This window comes from Topomyia yanbarensis, chromosome 2 (genome assembly GCF_030247195.1).
Source record: "Topomyia yanbarensis strain Yona2022 chromosome 2, ASM3024719v1, whole genome shotgun sequence".
Classification (NCBI taxonomy): domain Eukaryota; kingdom Metazoa; phylum Arthropoda; class Insecta; order Diptera; family Culicidae; genus Topomyia; species Topomyia yanbarensis.
Window position 1 is genome coordinate 402,416,426 of NC_080671.1, and position 19,446 is coordinate 402,435,871.

At 40.5% G+C, this 19,446-nt stretch overlaps 1 protein-coding gene across 1 annotated transcript in view; it reads left to right on the top strand.

The window, feature by feature from the left end:
* Positions 1 to 19,446, top strand: part of LOC131680858 (nephrin-like) — a 386,752-nt gene that overhangs the window by 123,700 nt on the left and 243,606 nt on the right. The window contains exon 5 of the mRNA XM_058961572.1: positions 3,749 to 3,862. Coding sequence (XP_058817555.1) covers positions 3,749 to 3,862 — 114 coding nt within the window. The remainder of the gene's footprint in view (positions 1 to 3,748; positions 3,863 to 19,446) is intronic.

Below are 19,446 nucleotides of genomic sequence, written 5' to 3' on the forward strand. Positions count from 1 at the left end.
AGCCCCCTTAATATCTAGGAACACTGATGCCATCTGCTCTTTGCTAGCATAGGCCATTTGAATATCAGTTGAGAGCAACGCAAGACAATCGTTCGTCCCTTTGCCTTTGCGAAAGCCAAATTGTGTATCTGACAGTAAGCCATTTGCTTCGACCCAATTGTCGAGGCGGGATAGGATCATTTTCTCGAACAACTTCCGGATACAGGATAGCATTGCGATCGGACGGTACGAATTGTGGTCGGAGGCTGGTTTTCCTGGTTTTTGGATGGCGATGACCTTCACTTGTCTCCAATCGAGTGGGACAATGTTAGCCTCGAGAAACTTATTAAATAAGTTCAACAAGCGTCTCTTGGCAGAGTCAGGCAGATTCTTCAACAAGTTGAATTTGATTCTGTCTGGCCCCGGAGCTTTATTGTTACACGACAAGAGAGCAAGTGAGAACTCCACCATCGAAAAAGGTGTTTCGTTCGCGCTATCGTGAGGAGACGCGGCGCGGTAAATCTTCTGTGCCGGGGCGGAATCCGGACAAACCTTCTTGGCGAAATCGAATATCCAACGGTTTGAATATTCCACGCTCTCATTAGTACTGTTTCGATTTCGCATACGTCGGGCTGTTCCCCAAAGAGTGCTCATCGATGTTTCTCTCGTTAATCCGTCGACGAACCGGCGCCAATAATCGCGTTTTTTGGCTTTCATCAAACTCTTCATTCGCTTGTCTAACGTCGCGTACTGTCGAAAACTGGCGGGTAACCCGTCGTTCCGGAAGGTCTTAAACGCGGCGGCCTTCTCTGCGTACACGTCTGAGCACTCTTTATCCCACCAGGGATTGGGAGAACGTTTTTGTATGTTCGCGCCGGGTACTGGCCTAGTCTGAGCTTGATTCGCGCTGTCGAGAATCAAGCCAGCCAAAAAGCTGTACTCTTCCTCCGGAGGAAGTTCTTGGGTAGATTCGATGTTGTCGGATATCGCGGCAGCATAGCTCTTCCAATCGATATTTCGTGTGAGGTCATACGAAATATTGATTGATTTCAATGGCCTTGAACCGTTATTGATTGAGACTACAATCGGCAGATGGTCGCTGCCGTGGGGATCAGGAATTACCTTCCACGTGCAATTTAACCGCAGCGATGTTGAGCAAAGGGACAAGTCTAAGGCGCTCGGGCGCGCTGGAGGAGCAGGAATCCGTGTCATTTCACCCGTGTTTAAAATTGTCAAATTGAAGTTATCGCAAAGATCCTGAATTAAGGAAGACCGGTTATCATCATAGAGGCAACCCCATGCTGTACCGTGAGAGTTAAAGTCTCCTAAAACTAGTCGCGGTGCAGGCAGGGATTCTAAGATGTCTTGTAGCCGTCGGTGCCCAACCGCGGTGTTGGGGGGAATATATATGGAAGCTATGCAAAGGCTTTTGCCTTTGGTTGTTACTTGACAAGCGACAACTTCAATACCTGTTATCGAGGGAAGGTTAATTCTGTAGAAGGAATAGCACTTTTTGATCCCCAAAAGCACTCCTCCATAGGGGGTGTCTCGATCCAGGCGAATAATATTAAAGTCGTGGAAGTTGAGTTCTATGTCGGAAGTTAACCAAGTTTCACATAATGCAAATGCATCGCAACTCAAATTATTTATTAAAATTTTGAAGGAATCGATTTTCGGGATGATACTTCTGCAATTCCACTGTAGAACAGTGATCAAATCCGTGACCTCGTTCGATGAGTTAGCCATCGAAGGATACAATCGCTGAGAGGAGGGGCCATTTAGCAGTCAACTGCTTCAAAAATGTTCTCACTGTAGGGAGAAAAGCTAACATAAGACTTTTAATAGGATCAGTAATATTGAAAGTTTTTATTATCCAGTCCACTATGTCCGAGAGTTTTATAATTCCAGTGCTGTGATTACTCTCGAACTGAAACAAAGGAACACTTGGGATTTTTGATGTTCCTGGAAGTGCTGGGAACTCCTTCTCTGAGCTTAATCCTCCGAGACCAGGAGCTAATTGCTTCGGTTTGGTTGCAACACTTCCAATAGATGTGACTTTCGGAGCCCCCTCAAGGGACACCTTCTGGCCTTTACAAGGAACTTTACGAGAGGAAGTGTTCCTCCTCTTCCTATAAATTCTAGGCACCCTAGTAGATGTTCCCTCTTGTGGGTTACCAGCCTCGCCCTCGTCAGGAGGCAAGTGAGTATAGATGTTTGCTGAGGATGGTGGCGTAGCATTCTTTAACATTTCTGCGAAAGAATGTTTGGATCGTCCCGCAAGGGAACGTTTCAGTTTATCCCCGCGTAGTTTGTACGCGGGACATGCCGAGATATCATGCAGACTCTCCGCACAGTAAGGACACTTTTCGGCTTGCCTACTGCACGAATCATCTAGATGATTCTCCCCGCATTTTCCACAGCGGGCCTTGTTGCTACAATGGGTGGCTGTGTGACCCAGTTGTTTACACTTTGTGCAATTCATGACCCGCGGCACAAACAGACGCACAGGCAGACGAACCTTGTGCAAGAGGACGAAATTTGGCAAAGCGGTACCAGCGAAGGTCACCCGATAAGAGTTTGATTGGGGGTACGTTTTTGAACCATCCCCCGCAACTACTACTGAGTGCAAACGTTTGCACTCAAGTATTTTAACTGGCTGAAGTAAGCGGTCTCTGAATCGGCCGACCCCGTACTTCAGCAGATCCTCGCACGTCAAACTCTCATCGGTTACGACGCCTTCGGATTGTACTCTTACAGCCGGAATATACACGTTATAATCCCGCGTAAAGTGCTCACAGCAAGCAATATCGTTTGCCTGCTTTGAGTTGGCTAGCAACACCCTTATCTTGTCCGAGCGGACCTTTGAAATTTCGGTCACAGCCGAGAACCGTTCCGTCAGGTCTCTAGAAATCTGAAGAAGATTCAGTGATTTAGTCTTGGGCCGAAAGAAGACCACAAATGGACCAGTTGAGAGTTCTGGATAGCATTTGGGCCGGGCGGGAGCCTTAGAAGTTGAACCCGATTCAACTTCCATTTGACCATCCGGAGAGGGAACCATAGAAAACGTCAACGCACGGGGTCAGCGCCCGCGCAGACGGAAGAAAGCAATAAATGTGTTACAAAAGACAAAAACCACTTAGCTTTAAACTGGTGTCCAACGACGAACCGATCCAGCTTATACAGCTGGCTATTGTTTAATCCTCACACGCGAACAAAAGACTGAGGACCGAACCGAACTGGCAAAATAACCTTGAATGCGGATTAAAACTATTCTTTATCGCCTCACACAGCACTACGGACTAGAAAAAACAACCTCTGTCTCGATGGAGAGCTCGAAAACGAATGAAATTAGACCATTGTAAATATTCTAAGAGAAATTCAAACGTTTTTGCGTTTAACAGTTTGTGGTACTTCAAGTGAGCAACGAATTTTGACTAAAACAAAAAAAAAATCACTTTTATTCCAGTGTTTTGAAGGAAAAATGGGTGCAAGAAGTTAATAACTTGCAGGCTGATGTTTCAAAAATTCTGAAAATTGAAAATGAAGACATTCGAAAGAAATAAAAAAATCTGAATTGAGAAGTTAAGGTAGCTTCCAGTTTTACTATAAAATTTCAATATCGGGTGATTCAATCTCGAACCTCTATGGTTCTGTTTTGTAAGAGCTTTAAAATATTTACATATAAACCACAACTAAAATCATTAATTTTCTTAATTGCATTTCAATCACCAATCAGTAACTCTATTCCTCTCTTCTTCTTTCCAAACAGTTCCACCGGAAAAGCTACAGATCGTGGATTCGGGCGGCCACAGCATCCCCCACTACATCCTGGGACCGTACAACGAAGGTGCCTCCGTAAACTTCACCTGCGTGGCAAGTGGCGGTAAGTGGGTTTTTAAATGTCTTGCTTCAAAAGTTTCCCCTTCCCGTTTCAATGCCGACCACCTCTGCCACCTTTTCTTTGTCGCATTGGGGAGTGAACTGTCGTCTATTCTCTAAATTACTAGGTTGACTGATCAGGGGCACTCCCGATACGGGGTCGCCCGCATACCTGCCAGGCCAGCATGCTGAAAGGGAAGAGTAGACGTGAGGCAGGCAAAAGCAGGCTCCGAACGGTCTACGAAGAATGATTGCTCTTAATTATAAGGTTGATAAAAGCTCACGACAGGACGGGGATTTTCCAGGTGTGAAAAGTATGCTCTTTTGTGAGGAATATCGGAAATTAATAGAGTTTTCGTTGTGAAAAAGTGGGGTGGTTATGTCTGTGGTGTAACCGAAAAGACATAAGTCTTTGTATTTTACCTGGGTTTAATCGTGCGAGCCTTGCATTGGTGCTTTTAAAATCAAAATAAAAAATTTTAATAAGAGAAGCAAATCCATTTTTCCATTATATGCATTCTTCAGTTTCTGATTTTGAAGTACATTACAGTTATTCGTAATATAATAGAACTAAACCAGAAAACTGTTCTCAGAGATGTAATTTTCGTTATTTAAGTTAGTTGAAAACACTTCAAACTTTTATACATTATTGTTGTAATAATTTTCCACAAAAAATAGCGTCCGGAAATGTTCAAAATCTCATGCCACTTTTCTGTTGAAATTTTTAAATTGAATCCTAGAGAGAAAGGTATAAATGTTATTTCCTAGGATGTGTTAAAATTCTGCTATAAAATCTATTTCATCTAGTGAGAGAAAAGTACGGTATGAATAGAAAATACATGTGTATTTGAACATGAATAAAAGCCAGAAGATAACAATAGCTTGGATAGGCATGCTTTTCCGCCCATCGGTTCAAGTAGCACAGAGAAGGCTTCAGAGTAATTTTATTTTTACTATTGAGCATTTGCCCTAGGGTGGTTCCAGTGACGGTTTATCTCTTTTCTTTTTTTAAAGGAAAAAAGTCTTTTCTTCATTCAGTATATACCGAAAATATTGCTTTATAATTAAAAATTAGAAATATATCAGCTGTTTTCGATTAGGCGTCACCCAACCGCAAGGCAACTGCCTTCTGCCATGTATTCAGCAGGCGCAAGCTTGGAAAACAACGTGCAAAAGACCAGCTCGGGCAGACACATTTTCCAGCTGATCCTTCAATTCTTTTGTTTACGCTAGCCGCCCGTTACCGCCGCCGCGTCGTTCCAGCGGCAGTCAAAGGAAAATTAATTCTTCATCCTATTCATCCGTCTTTTCTACCGAACAACAAAGTGCTACACAGTTTATTGCTTAATTGAAGTGCCGAGAAGGTGCTTCGTGCACGAATCCTCCGGCTCCTTCTCCGACTACAAAACGTCCGCCCACATTTTGGTCTTTTGTCTTTAATTCTCGTTCCCCACCCCCTCCTGAAGCTTTCACCGCTGCTGGGCTGGGCTTCGGTCGGTCTGATCCTGCGGTGAGTGGTGGTTGGGGCTACAGGGAACGCTTTCGCTTAGCAGGAGGGGGTCTAAAATCGATTAAGGAAAATCTTAATTATATTTGCTAAATGGATCGAAAAATCTCGGTTCGGTGTGGAAAATGTTTCCTTTCTTCGTGTTTGATGTGAGTTTGCCAACAGTTTTAGCCTATGCTAGTGCCGGTAGGTCAATCCCGTAGCTTGCTGATAGCGATCCGGAATTGAGCGAAACGTTAATCCATTAAAAAACCCGAACGTTGCGTTTTCCGTAGGGGTTATAGTTGCGATAACAACTGTTTGTCGTAGTGGGTAAACAGTCTTCTTGGAGGGTGTTACCAAGGTGACGGAATTTATTTTCGTAGACATGAATTTAATACTTTACGGTGACGTCACGAATGCACTGATTGTTCTTTTTTGACATTTCGTTTGTACGAAGCACTTTAGGTTCTTTACTGAAACAGTTAACCTCACTTTTCTTGACAGTTCGTACTGTTTACATGGACTTAGAATAATTCTTTACAATTTGCTTCGAACGAATCTAGTCGTACACTAATTTTTCTAAGTCCATGTAAACAGCACAATCGAACTGTCAAGAAAGGTGAGGTTAACTGTTTCAGTAAAGAACCTAATAATTTTTCCGCTGAGCCAGCGATTTATTCGGATATGTCTCTTGGGTTTTGTGATAAGTTTATTTTCAATTATAATCAGAAAAAATGCTTGCTCCAAAACAAAAACCCGTTCAACGCATTATTTATTGCTGAACCTGACTGCACTCATAAACCGGACGTGTCTATAAACGATTTCGCCATAAAGCACCCTCGGCGGTTCATTGTAAATAGAAATTGCTCAATTATTTGCATCGGTTTTATCTACAATTGATCTTTTTAACCAGGTTTTTGTAGTTTAGCTGAAACTGCAAGGTTCAGCGAATTTATCCCTTATTTGCACAGGAATTTACGCCACCTCAATTCGACATTGCCACCCATAAGCTGAAAACAATTTAAACATTCTAGCGCAACAATCCATTGTCAGCAGGATTTCGATCGACCGTGTGGCAGCGGTGGCGGCCGACTCTGTTGTTTCAGTGTGCAATCTGTCATCTGGCATGCAAAGCTGACCAATGACAATTAATAATCGACCAGAAAACCCCGTACCCCTCCGGCAACCGCAAACGAGTATTTGTTCCGGGGGGTGTTGGGTTTATTTTTGTATACACCTGAAAATGATTATGTTTCCGGTGCATGTGCTATCAAGCATTAAACAATCACTATAACTGGTCCCCCGGAGAGCCATTTATCCGGGACAATCTTCTGATCAGGAACTTTATTGACTACAAATGAGAAGGGATGACATTCAAAAATGTCGTAGTCACATGCAGGCGAAATTAGAAACATGGGCTGTACTGGGTTTGGGTTTGAGTTTTCTAAGTCTGAATCCTGGTTTGTGTCTGAGTTCAAGTCTCAATTTACTTGAAGGTTGCTTGGTTTTTTGCATTTCACATTTAAAATGTTTCAAACTGGAACAATACCTGAAATACTAACACTACGGAACATTTTTTAGAATATCTTAAAACCGGGAAAACCGTTCAATATAAATGATTGTTCAATAGATTCAATTTCAATCGACTCAATTCGCCGAGATCTGAGAAAGCATGTATGCCTGTGTATGTATGTATGTATGTATGTGTCAAACAATCTCACCCATTTTTCTCAGAGATGGCTGGAACGATTTACACAAACTTAGTCTATTGATTTTTTTATCAATCGGAATTCGAGTTACGGAGTTACGGGTTGCAGAGTATAACCACCCATATAAAGTGGTACCACTGTGACGTCCAAATGACGATATACATATTAAAATGTGTGCAACATATTTGCGTGTTTAGATCATCAATGGCCTATCCAAGTCGCTTTGACCACATTGGCCACTAGAGAGCGGTTGTATGAGAAAACATCAAAATGATATAAACTGGCGGGCACAGCACTTTTTGAACTCCTTTTGTGGTACAAAATACCTGCGCAAAATTTGGTAGCGCTTGGTTGTTTCTCGAGTTTGCGCATTGCGTTCAAAGTTTGTATGGGATTTTATACGGGGAAATCAATTATTTTGCATTTACGTTAATAAAGATCGCTATTTCACTCAATATGATAATCCAGCTTCATAAAACTATAGTTCAAACCTTGGTTCACAACTTTGACGAAAACGGTAACTATCTACGAGTTTTCAAAAAATAGTTGTAACGATTTTAAAACTTATGGTTCAATCCAAATGCAGAAATTTAATATTTTTTTCCAACACTGCCAGTGCACCACCGGCATCGACATTTAAAACTTGAATAAATGAGAATATATTCATCGCAGACACTTGGTACCTTCGAATTAAATGTTCAGAATGAATTCCTGAATAACATAGGCGTAGTCGGAAAATGAAAAGAAGAGGCTTGTGTACTCCCCAGTCCCCTTTTTAGATTCTTTTATACAACACAAAGAATCATTACGTCATTATAAATGCGAACGACTGAACTGTCTACATATTTTGATAGACCCAAATATGAATCATACTACAATCGTTGCTGTAGAAAGAAATATCTAATACATTTAGGATTTACACCTAAAAACTTATGTGTTGCTTTTGCTTGAGGCCAAAACTATCTCAGTTCCCTCGTATTGGGATCTAACCTGAAGTATATTTCAGTTTTTCTAACATCACTATTTTGCGTGAACCGAACTCAATTTCATCAAACACGTTTGTTTGGAGTAACTATCCTGGATTCGTTCTTAGATTCTCTAAGAAAATCGTCAATAGAAACCAGGCCCGTGCGTGGGTTTTGGGGGTTCAGCCCCCCCTGTGCGTTTTGAATCACTTTTAAAAATTTATTATCCTGTTCAGGAAAAAAATATACTGCAAACCGTTTGGACACATAAAATGAGTTCGGTCACTCTAGAAACAAGTCAATGAAGAAACCAAGGACGAAACTTTGCGAGGGTGGCTGGAAAGGGAAGTATGTCAAGTTGGACGGCTACTCTGAAGGATCGGTTAACGTTTCGACAAGCTTCGATATTAGTGAGTAGACAGCAGATGTCGGTCAGCGGGCTAGCAACGGCAGTCAAGGAGGAAAAACACGAAGTTGAAGAAAATCGGGATATCGCTGTCTAGAGAAATTTTACCGCCAATGATTATTCCGTTAGAGTGGCAGCGAAATGGATCGCGAAAAGGGGCATCGGTATAGGGTGAAATACTGCCGCCAAAAAGTTCTCAGCACCAGCTAGCAGATAAACAGGAACGACTAGCATCAAGAAGGACAAGAAACCCGGCGAAGGTGGTTGTAAACAGATGTAAATCCTTATGGTCAACACCACTGGCGGCTCCAGGGAGGGGCACGAGGGGGCACGTGCCCCCCCTATTCCACCAGAAGTTGTTTTGGCAAAAGGATATTTACATTTTCCTACTTCAACATGCTAATATTTTAGAAGTGATCAAGTTTGTTTTGTTCTTTGAAACACTTTTTTAACCAAGTAAAAGACAATTAATTAAATTTGGTAACAAAAGTAATTTCGAATTTTTGTTAGTAACAAGCAAAGTATGGTTTCTACTAGGGTTGTGGTACCGGTAATACTAGAAACGAAAATCCGGGAATCCCGACGGGCTCATTGTTGTCCATCTACAGGACGTCGTGTCCTAGTCGCGCGCGTAACGTTGCTATAGAATATATCTAACCTAAAGTTCAAACTTGACGAGAATTAAAATGCCACGGTCTGCAGAAATCTATCCGGTGATAACTGAAGTTAAATGACACACTCATAAGTAGAATGGCGCAGTATAAGTAAACACAGTTGTTACACTGGACGTAAAACGACTTTAACAGTGCTAGTGGGGCTACAATCGCCGATTCGCTGGACAGACTGAGAGTTCCCGAGTACCTCTGTAGGATTCTGAGGAGCTTTCAGAACTGGCAACTGATCTACGAAACTGACGTCGGAAAAAGAATGCTATGTACGACAGAGTGCTGAAGCTGAGCCGTGAAGATTGTCGGTTTTGCGGGCGACGTGATGCTCCTAGTGATCGGCGAATCACTAGAGGAAGTAGAAATAATCGCAACGGAAGCGATAGATGTTGTGGAAGACTGGATGCGCGAGAAGAAGCTAGCGTTAGCTCACCACAACACCGAGATGGTTTTGATAAGGAACCGAAAGGCAGTGCAGTAGGTGAGAATTTCGATCGGAGAGTGTGTCATCAACTCAAAGCGAGAAGTTAGACAACCTGAAGTTATAAGGCTCTTACTTCTGAAGGTTCAAAGTCCCAGATGGGGGCTTGCCTAAGCTCCGACTCCTGGGCACTCAAGGCCTCTTTAGTTCTGAGTCCCAGGTCGGTCTGGAAGTAGGGGAGCTTTCGGATGTGTGACGGTCCTAAATAAAGTACAAACTTCCTACCTTTTGTACATATTTGTTTCGGTTCGGGTGATGACGGCTTAACAAAGGGCTATGGCGGCAGGCAGCGAGCGACCATGAGCAGGGATGACATGTGCGGCAGGCAGGTAAGTCGAGCGACGTTCGGTGGGTTACGGGGCCACGAAGGTTTAGATTGGAGGGATCCCGGACCACGAGAAACGGCTGGTTTTACGTTTAGGCGGGCAGGCCTTGTCGTCCTTGGCGTTTAGCAAGCGAATGTTCCGGAATGCACGAGGCAATCGTGTCCTGCGACGGGGTCCTCTGAACCGGACGCAATCCTCCACCCGGAATCGCCGGACAGACCTCGGCATTCTAAAGAGGCCCGCCAAGGTAGGCTAGCTCCACCGTCGGGGATTATGCCGAGTAGCACCGAACGCGACAAACCACCAGTATAGGGTCGTCAGGGCACCAGTGAACAGGAAGCCACCCTCCAACCGGAATCACTGGATCGACTACAGCATCCAACTGGTCAACGCCGAGTGGAGCGCATGTAGAATATCATACCGTGCAGCACGACCAGTTACACCTAGAATCAAGCGAAGTGCATGAGCACAGCCTCCCCCTGAAGTAGTCATTTCAAATGGAATCCGGGGGATCAGGCAATTGTCGGACTCCTTGGTGGAGGTTAGAGGAGTAGGGTTCAGAGTTATCTTTTCTGTTCAGAGTCCTTCACTCTGGTACACGATGGACGAGATCACTCGAAGTGGACGACTATGGTCTAACTATTCAACGTGTGCTGGGTCGGCGTACAAGCTTTACCACCAAATAACAAAAAAATACACACACAACTGGACCCCTTTGTCGACCATTGAAGAAAGTCCCTGCTGTTATGACAGCTGGCTAGATTTGGCCATAACGTAATTGGGCCATCATGGGACTGCTGATGCTGATTTTCTTGCCACAGGAACAGTTCTCTTGCTAAACCATTTGTTTCAAAAACATCCTTTATTTTGCTAGAAACCGTGAGCAGTAGCGTTGTAAAATTCGAGCCCCTGCATTAATTTGAAATTGGTTTTCGCAGTTCTATCGATCACGACACATCCATCAAATTTCGTCAACACCTGGCCGTACAGCTAACGAGCCTGTTGTTTGGGCCTACTGTTAGGTTGTTTATTTGCTCGGTAACATTTGTAGCCTCCTCGAAGACGAATTCGCGACACAGTTCAGTGTTCAGTTTTTTCGCCATAATGGCATAGTTTCTAACGAATAAACCAAAAATAAACTGTCCTAAGTGACTTCCTTCTGTGAAACCTGTAGGGATTTCAACTAAGATTGAGTCTGAGGTACCAACCCATCAAAGGCTGCATTAAGATATTGGATATCAATCAACTATGGTCAACGAGTGAGAAACGACGCTTCTCAACAGACTGACCTTTATTGAATGTGGTTGAATCACCACTTGTACTTGGACTTGTTGGTCTCTTGTTGGTTTGACGGAAATCTGCTTTTCGTGGAACGAGGAATTCGCCTGAATCAGTGAATTGCAAAGGATGCCAATTTAAAGGATGACTTCGGTCGAATACACGTCAACTGACTGACAGGACTTTATTGGTTTGAAAAAATGGTTCCTAGATCTTCGTGTTTCTTCTCAGTTTAGCAACAAATCGGAGTCACACAAGGAAGCAATATGGGTACATTACTGTACATGCTGTTCTTCAAGGATGAAGAATTTGTATGTGATGCAGGGTCAGAAAAATTGCACCATGACATCAATCAGAATTTCAATTTGTGTAAATTGAAAATTCGATTGCGAAAAATTTGGCTTGACTGACTGGAAGACAAAAACATTCACCACGTGTTGTTTATGTTAACAAAATCAATAGCGAAATGGATCCCCTGACGATTAGTAGAGAAAAAAAAGAATAGATCATGTGATTTGTCTAACTATTCACCAATTTGTAAATACAAACCGTGTTAAAAAATAAGTTTCCAAAATTCGACACTATTTTGTCAGTAAGGGGTGCCCCCCCTTTGTCAACCGGCTGGAGCCGCCTATGGTCGACACCCCGGATCGGTTCATGTCTCAACAGGGTAACGATATTTGCAGCAGACCTGAGCTGGTGAGATATATCACGAAGGTTTGACAGCAAATAAGGAAAAGTAGCTATGGATAAAAACATGACGATTAACACAAAACAAAATAAGCAAGAACACCATCCTTACTAAAGCAGTACTTAACGGTTGCCCCGGATGAATGAGGATTACGAGATACAAGAGGTTTAAGTTTAGTCGGTTGGCTTAACAACTACTACAAACCAATCCGAATCCACCACTAGCCAGCAGGCAACGCACAGTGGTCGGAAATGCCAAAAACGTCACTAGGGGCCAAACCATTGAACGTCACTATGGGCCAAACCATATTCGTAGACTATTTTTGGAGGAATTGTTCGTAAGAATGTCCCCCACAATCTGATAAAAATTAAATTGAGGCATGGCTTACTATGATTGAACTAGAAAAATTAACTTTTTATACTGTAGAAAGATGGTGTCTTCGACAAAGTTTTAGGAATGCTCATAATGAAGAATTTTGTTGAACAACTAAAGCTTGTAGGACTTAATGTTATCGATTTATAAAGCGTTTTCTAAGGAAAACCCCTTAAATTTAGCTTTTTAAGATAGCTTTTTTCACTGTGACTTTTCGTGCAAACGATGTTCCAGACAAATGTTGAGGTATTATAACCACATAATATTGTTGAAGACTGCATGTAAAAATATTGATGAACACTGCATATAAAAATTGTACCTGAAATCGGAGGCACGACGCACACCTCTTGTGAAAATACTCATTCATTTTAGAGTTAGACAAAGTTGTTAACCAAGGTTTGTATTATCGTTTTATAAAGCTATTTTTTCATTTTGAGTGAAATAGCGATCTTTATCAACGTAAATGCAAAATAATTGAATTTCCCATATAAGATCCGATACAAACTTTGAAATCAATGCACAAACCCGGGAAGCAACCGATCGCTCTCAAATTTTGCACGTGTGTTTGGGACCACAAAAGGAACTCAAAAAGTGCTGTGTTGAAAAATGTCGTATGTCGATCCACTCTATTGACCACCTCCGGGAAACTAACCAAGTCTCTAAGTTAATGGCATACCTATATCTCAGCGAATTCTTTACCGATTTTTACAAACTTACTTTCAAATGAAAGATACAAGCCGAATGACGAGGGAAACGAACCAAACATTTGATTCATCGCAGCGGGCATGAATTGAATTTCGTTTCCTTTCTAGCTCACGCGGGGATGTCATTTTTTAAGCTCTGGATACAACTTTCCCATCAGCTGCTATTGAATTTCTAATTGATCCGACTTTTGGTTCCGGAGTTGTAGGTTAATTAGCAGGGTCGTACAGGAACTTCCCATATGAACCGTTAAAATCGTATTTCCTCAAAGACTAAAAATGTATTGAAATGAACCTAAAATCACTTCGATTCGCTAGCCTGGATCACTGATGGTGAATCAAAGATTCTTGGAATAAATTGTGCACTATCGATGTTTCCTGAAGTCCCGGTTTCCGGGCATATTCCGGAACTAAAACCACTTCGGTGGTGACTGAACCAATTTTCATTAATGCACTAGCTCCCGCAGCACCCCTCATTTCAAAAATATGTTAACACGAAGACTCACGCTGATTATGCAAATTAAATATAACAGTTTTGTTTATTTCAAGTGTGTCACCCAAGTAGCAAATCGCAACTAGTTTTAATCGTCTAAGTCCGAACTATGTTTCAACGAGAGAACAATAAAGTTATTTTTGTTGCACTTGTTGAACATAGATAACATCAAGGTTATTTAATAACATCTTTTGTCACCAGATAATCATTTATGTTGCCAGCTAGAACATGTCTGATTGCTGATGCTGCAGAGTTTGTTGAAATTTAGTTGCGATTTTGATTTTGTGATATATATTTTGACAATTGCACAGTAGTCAAACACCAGAATTCTTACTGACAACGTTTCAGTTTACAAAATCATATTCGTGTTATACGTATGTATTCGTCACATACCATCATTACGCCTTTCAGCGCAAACTCACACGTATTAATAAAATGCTTTCGCAATACTGAATCAACAAATTCCCAACTAGTGCTTAGCAAAACGAAAAATAAGTTACATTTTGTTGGCATTACATTGCGAAAATTCACCGACGACACTTCATGCGCTCCACTTGACATTATAGAGGCATTGAACTGTACGGTGGCGCCAACTATAATATATTCGGTGTACCAGAAAAATATAAACGAATAGCACGTATGTCATTGCTGATTTTAAACGAAATGATTAGATCCTTTCCACACAGATTAAATATTTAATATATTTGAAAATAATTTCGGAACTAAGACCAAGAAGGATAGTAGATAGGTCGGAACAAGTAGTATGAATTTGAGACAAAATGCTGAAAGCACCCTTTACAGATAAATGTATTACTAAGGAGAAAATATTACAGCAATCAAATACTCCTCATTTCTTATTTTATTAGAAAAATATCAAAGTTGCGAGTATTTGTTTTAAATTGTAGTCTTGTGGTTCACTAGTGGAACATATGTGTACCACTGGTAGCGTTATTCCCAATTTCAGTTCCTTTAACCATTGAGTTCTTATTCCTATCCATTGATTTTTCATAAGATGCGCAAGTACATTACTTACATTTAATTTACCGTTGGTTTAAATTGGTCCGATTTTAGTGGAAATTGTTTATGTTTATAGTGTCTTGTAATTTCCCTGTACTTCTCATAGGAGTATGACCCAATAGTTCAACTATTGATATTATTTCTACTAATGCGGTAAAATAAAGATTCTCTTTTTAAAATTTCTCGTTAAAATCACACATGTCACATGTTTACATTTTTTCGATACACCGAACATGTTATAGTTGGCGCCACCGTACTGTTCGATGCCTGTATAATATGAAGTGTAGCGCATGATGTGTGACCGGTGAATTTTCGCAACGTAATTGAAACAAAAATACAACTTAATTATTATTTTGCTGAACTTTAGTTAAGAATTGGTCAATTCTGTGTTGCGAATGCCTTTCATCAATACGTATGAGTTCGTGATTCAAGGTATAATGATGATATGTGCCTGATACGTATGTATGACAAAAAATACGACTTTGTAACTAGAACGTTTTCTGCAAGAATACAGGGTCATATTAAGGAAAGGTATATTTTAATGTGAACTGAAAATTGTTCAATGGAGACAAACCGTATGCTAGAAAATAGTTATTCACAAATCAAATTCTTTGTCCATTGATATAAATTTGTTTGAAAAGTGAGCGTCGGTGTTTCCTTAAAATCACAACCCTAATTCGGCCCTGGATGGCTTGAAAGCCATGTTTTTACATGCATCATTTTCTAAGGAAATGGAAATAAAACCTCAACCGACTCGCAAACTTTCATAAAAGTCATCCATTAAGGCGATTTATGTCACTAATTTATGATTAAAATGTGTTTTCTTTCAATAATATTGTATTCCTAATATGTTTTGGCTTTCCTCATGAAAAATTGTTTTTAAAAACTATTGCGAATTTGGTTTCATCAAGAGCGCGTGAAATAATAAGAAGTAGATTTAAATATCACTCGATAGGCTCTGATCCGCAATAAAATTTGTTGCGTTATTAATAATTTTTGATATGAAGAATAACACTACTACTCATATTTAAACTATCAAAGTACATTTGGACTTGGTTGTCATTTTCATTTCCACTGGAAACATAGTCTTAACGTGTTTGTATGAAAATATATTACTTTTCAGTTGCGATTGACAGTTTAGGTGAACGACAAAAAGGTATGATTACGTAATCTTGTTGCGACCTACATTCAACATGTTGGCAACAATATGATTGCATTTAGCTATTCTCGCATCGTTATTGTAACGAGAAGGAAACAAGTTTCTACTGTTTTGCTCAATCATAATTATGTTGAAAATCGGCCTAAAACTGCGCTTTTTGGGTCGCGCGGGAAGTTAGATGTCAGTCACAAGAGCACTTATTTTTTTATTGCCAACTGGTTATGAAATAGTTGCTGCAACAAAAATTGCTACTTGGGCAACGTCGACATGTTGCTCATTAGGTTCGTTGCAGTCGTGCACTTATATATACTTACCAGGGTGTAATAAGAATATAATAGACATTTTTACAATGTTGTATTGAACATAACCAGCTACGACTTCATAGTTTGGATAAATAAGAAAAGCATAATTGCACTACTAGGTAGATTAAAACAGGCTTTTTCATTTATTTTGTTTATTTGGCGCGGCTCAATGCGATAGCTTATGTGAGTCGTGTATCTTTTAAATGTTACAATGTGTAATTGAAAATATATAAACCGATTAGCAATTTGTTACTTAGCGTAAATATCTCCTTTCTCGTTTGAGATCCATCCGCTGCGTCACCTGCTGGTACTTGGAAGTCACCTAGTCAGCTTTCTCTCGATTTCACGTTTTCGTCCAGGTTCTCCTCGCTATTGATTCTGTATAGGTTTGCACGATTAACTGGCTTGGAATGTTTGTTGGACCTATGAATCGCGATTAAAAATCCCTATTTTTTGTCATTTGCATTATCGTTGATGGTACTGGCTGTCGATTTGGAGATAATAGGGATAGGTATGTATTGAAAGTCATGCAAGCAGAAACAACAACACCCTTTTGAAAAATTGCTCTTGTATCAAAATATTGCAATTGGCAGAGAAAATCATGGAGATTCATGAACTGAACTTGAATTGCAAAGTTTCGTTTGAATCAGCGATGGTCATATTTTGCGGTCGACCGGTTTCTCATGTAATCCCTCATACATGTTGTAACCATATAACGTTTTCTCCTAATTATAAATTACAAATCTCATTCCTTCTGTGACTCTCGGACCGATCGGTCTATCTTTCCAGTCCGTGCAGTTAAACATTAAAAAGAAAAGTGCTAGTGCCTCGTCGAGGTTTCAGTTTTTTTCCTTTCTTTTGTGTTTCTGCGCGTTAACCGTTATCCAACCATTGATCAGTAAAACAGTGTGTTTTGTAGCAAACCGTCTGGATTCCGTTGCACCACAAAATATTACACTTCCCATTCTTGCTATAAAACCAGTTTGCACTGGGCAATAGGCCCGTGCGAAAATGATGAGGATATGGAAGCAGGCCCGACGAGAGGGGGGGTCAGGGGGGGCAACTACCCTGGGGCCCGGGTCTGTTTTTGGGGTCCGCATTTTTAACTGAATTTAATTTATTTTGATATAATTGTTGAAGTTTATTTTTTCTGTTGGCACTGCAAATATACCACAATCAACTACGTTCCAGTCATTCCAATGGTTTTCTGAAGTACGTGAACGTAACCCTATTAGATTCATTTAACAGTGCATTTAAACCATTCTTGTTTCATTTATCGCAAGTGTTTTTTTAAAAGAGTTCGTACAAAAAGGTTGAATACGCACAGTACAGTATGAAGTTGTATACAATTTAACATATTCTTAGCTAACTGTTACTAATAAAAGTTGGATATTTTCGGAATGGGATTGACGAGTAGATGACGAAAATCAATGTATGAAGCCATTTTGAAAACTAAGATGGCGAATTCCAGTTAAGATATCTGTATAACCTAAAATATTGACATTTTCGAAATAAAATAATCAAAGAATAGATATAGATGTAGTGATTTGTGATGCGGATGATATGATTATAGAAAATTTTCTCAACCAGAAGGCCTCTAAAAGGGCATCGCTCATTTATTCGTCAAACCCGCCTAAAAATACCCTCATAGTTTATACAGAAATTATTCGAAATAGCTCCAAGCTACCATTTCTATCATCTACTCGTCAAGCCCGTTTCAAAAATTCCCAAATTTTCAGGGTTATCGAGATTATTGTTCAATCGGATGTCTCCATCCTGGATTTCAAAAAGGTACCAAATATTCATTTTCATCATGTACTTGTCAAGCCCGTTTTGGAAATACCAATATTGTTAGGGTTATCGATAATGTCGCTCAACCAATGCATTTTAGTAAGAATGTAAAGCGAACTTTTTTTACTATCTAAATCCCAAAAAATGAACACTTTTTTACGAACTAATTCAATTTACGAACCCTTGGCTTGGTTCGTAAATTGAGGTTCCAGTGTGCACATTTGATGAAGAAAAATATGGGAATTTAACTAGATACTTATTCTACCCATTAGTATTCACCAAAAGTTGAAACTCTTTCTCTCACAACTCTCTGTCTCAGTCTTTTTAACAGCAGACTTCAGTGTTGGATCCCAGTCATCGCCTTCGTAATGTTTTTTCTCTGAATGTTAGCGCAAGTGTAACAACTGATTCCAAACCCGATTTTACCATGTTCAGAAATCGATCAAGAAAATTCGTTCAGGTCTTAGTGACAACTGCAATAGCTGAATCCAGTACCTCAAAATCAACAGCATGTACCAACAACAAGAAACAAGGCAGCATCAGTGGTGCGAAATTGCACATTTAGTTGCTTATTTCTGATAAATTTGCTGGAACAGTATTCAGTTTCAACGCTTCCCTCATTCATTCACTTCCAAACTAACTGAAATTTTATGAAGAATCGAATGGTTGAGTGCAGAGGAAATATAAATTCAATCACCAACCAAAGCATTTATTTGTTATTATGTGGACAGTTAGAAGGCAGAAGATCTTTTACATTTTCGAGCATAACTAAACTGCGTAATCTATATCTGGTGCACTTTTGCTTGAAAAACCCTCTCAGAGTTATCATAGAAACAAGATTCAGTTTGCTCCTCAAACCGAACATATGCGAACATGAATGCATTGTACCGAAAAATCGAAGGACGAGGGAAACAAACCAAACATTCGATTCATCGCGGCGGCATGAATTGAATTTTGTTTCTCTTTCAAGCTCACGCAGGGATGTCAATTTTTCTAAGCTCAGATTCTGGGCAGCATTAACGATGGTAGCATTAACGTGCGTCAAGGGAGCATGAACGATGGGAATATGGACTGTATGGCAACGCCGGATTCCAATTGCAATGGCAAGTCGGACGTCGTAAGCCATTCTGATGGCCAGCCACAAATATTCCTTTATTATTTTTTATTTTTTCCATCTATTACATGTTTAAAATACTGACGACTCTGTTAAGCTAACGCATTGAATCGTGTCAAATAAACAATTTTCATAAAAAATAGTTTGATTGAAACGGTTGCATCCGTATAATTTCTCTAATCGATATTGAAATAAGAAGTCATATATGGTAGGGCCCGTCAGTACTTCAAACCCTGGGGCCCGGCGCGGCTCTCGACGGCCCTGGATGGAAGTCGAAACAAAATCGGCTCCATACTCGGCCACCGGACCTTACGTTATCTTCTTCCGGACCAAAGACAAGAAATGTTTGCATTTATTGCAGATTTCTCAAGTTCTGACCGAGCGATATTCGGTTGTGACAGAAATATCGAAAATACGCCCTAGTAGGCTTCGGGTGGTGGTAAATAGCTTAAACCAGGTAATGAGTCTTTTACGAAAGAGTATAGAGTATATGTACCATCAAATAGGATTGAATGTGTCGGGGTAGTCCCCGATCCGAGTTTGAATTGCGCGGATCTGCTAACACATGAGGTTGGATGTTTTAAAGACGCCCTGCTCTAGCCAGTGAAAATACTACAGTGCAAACGCCA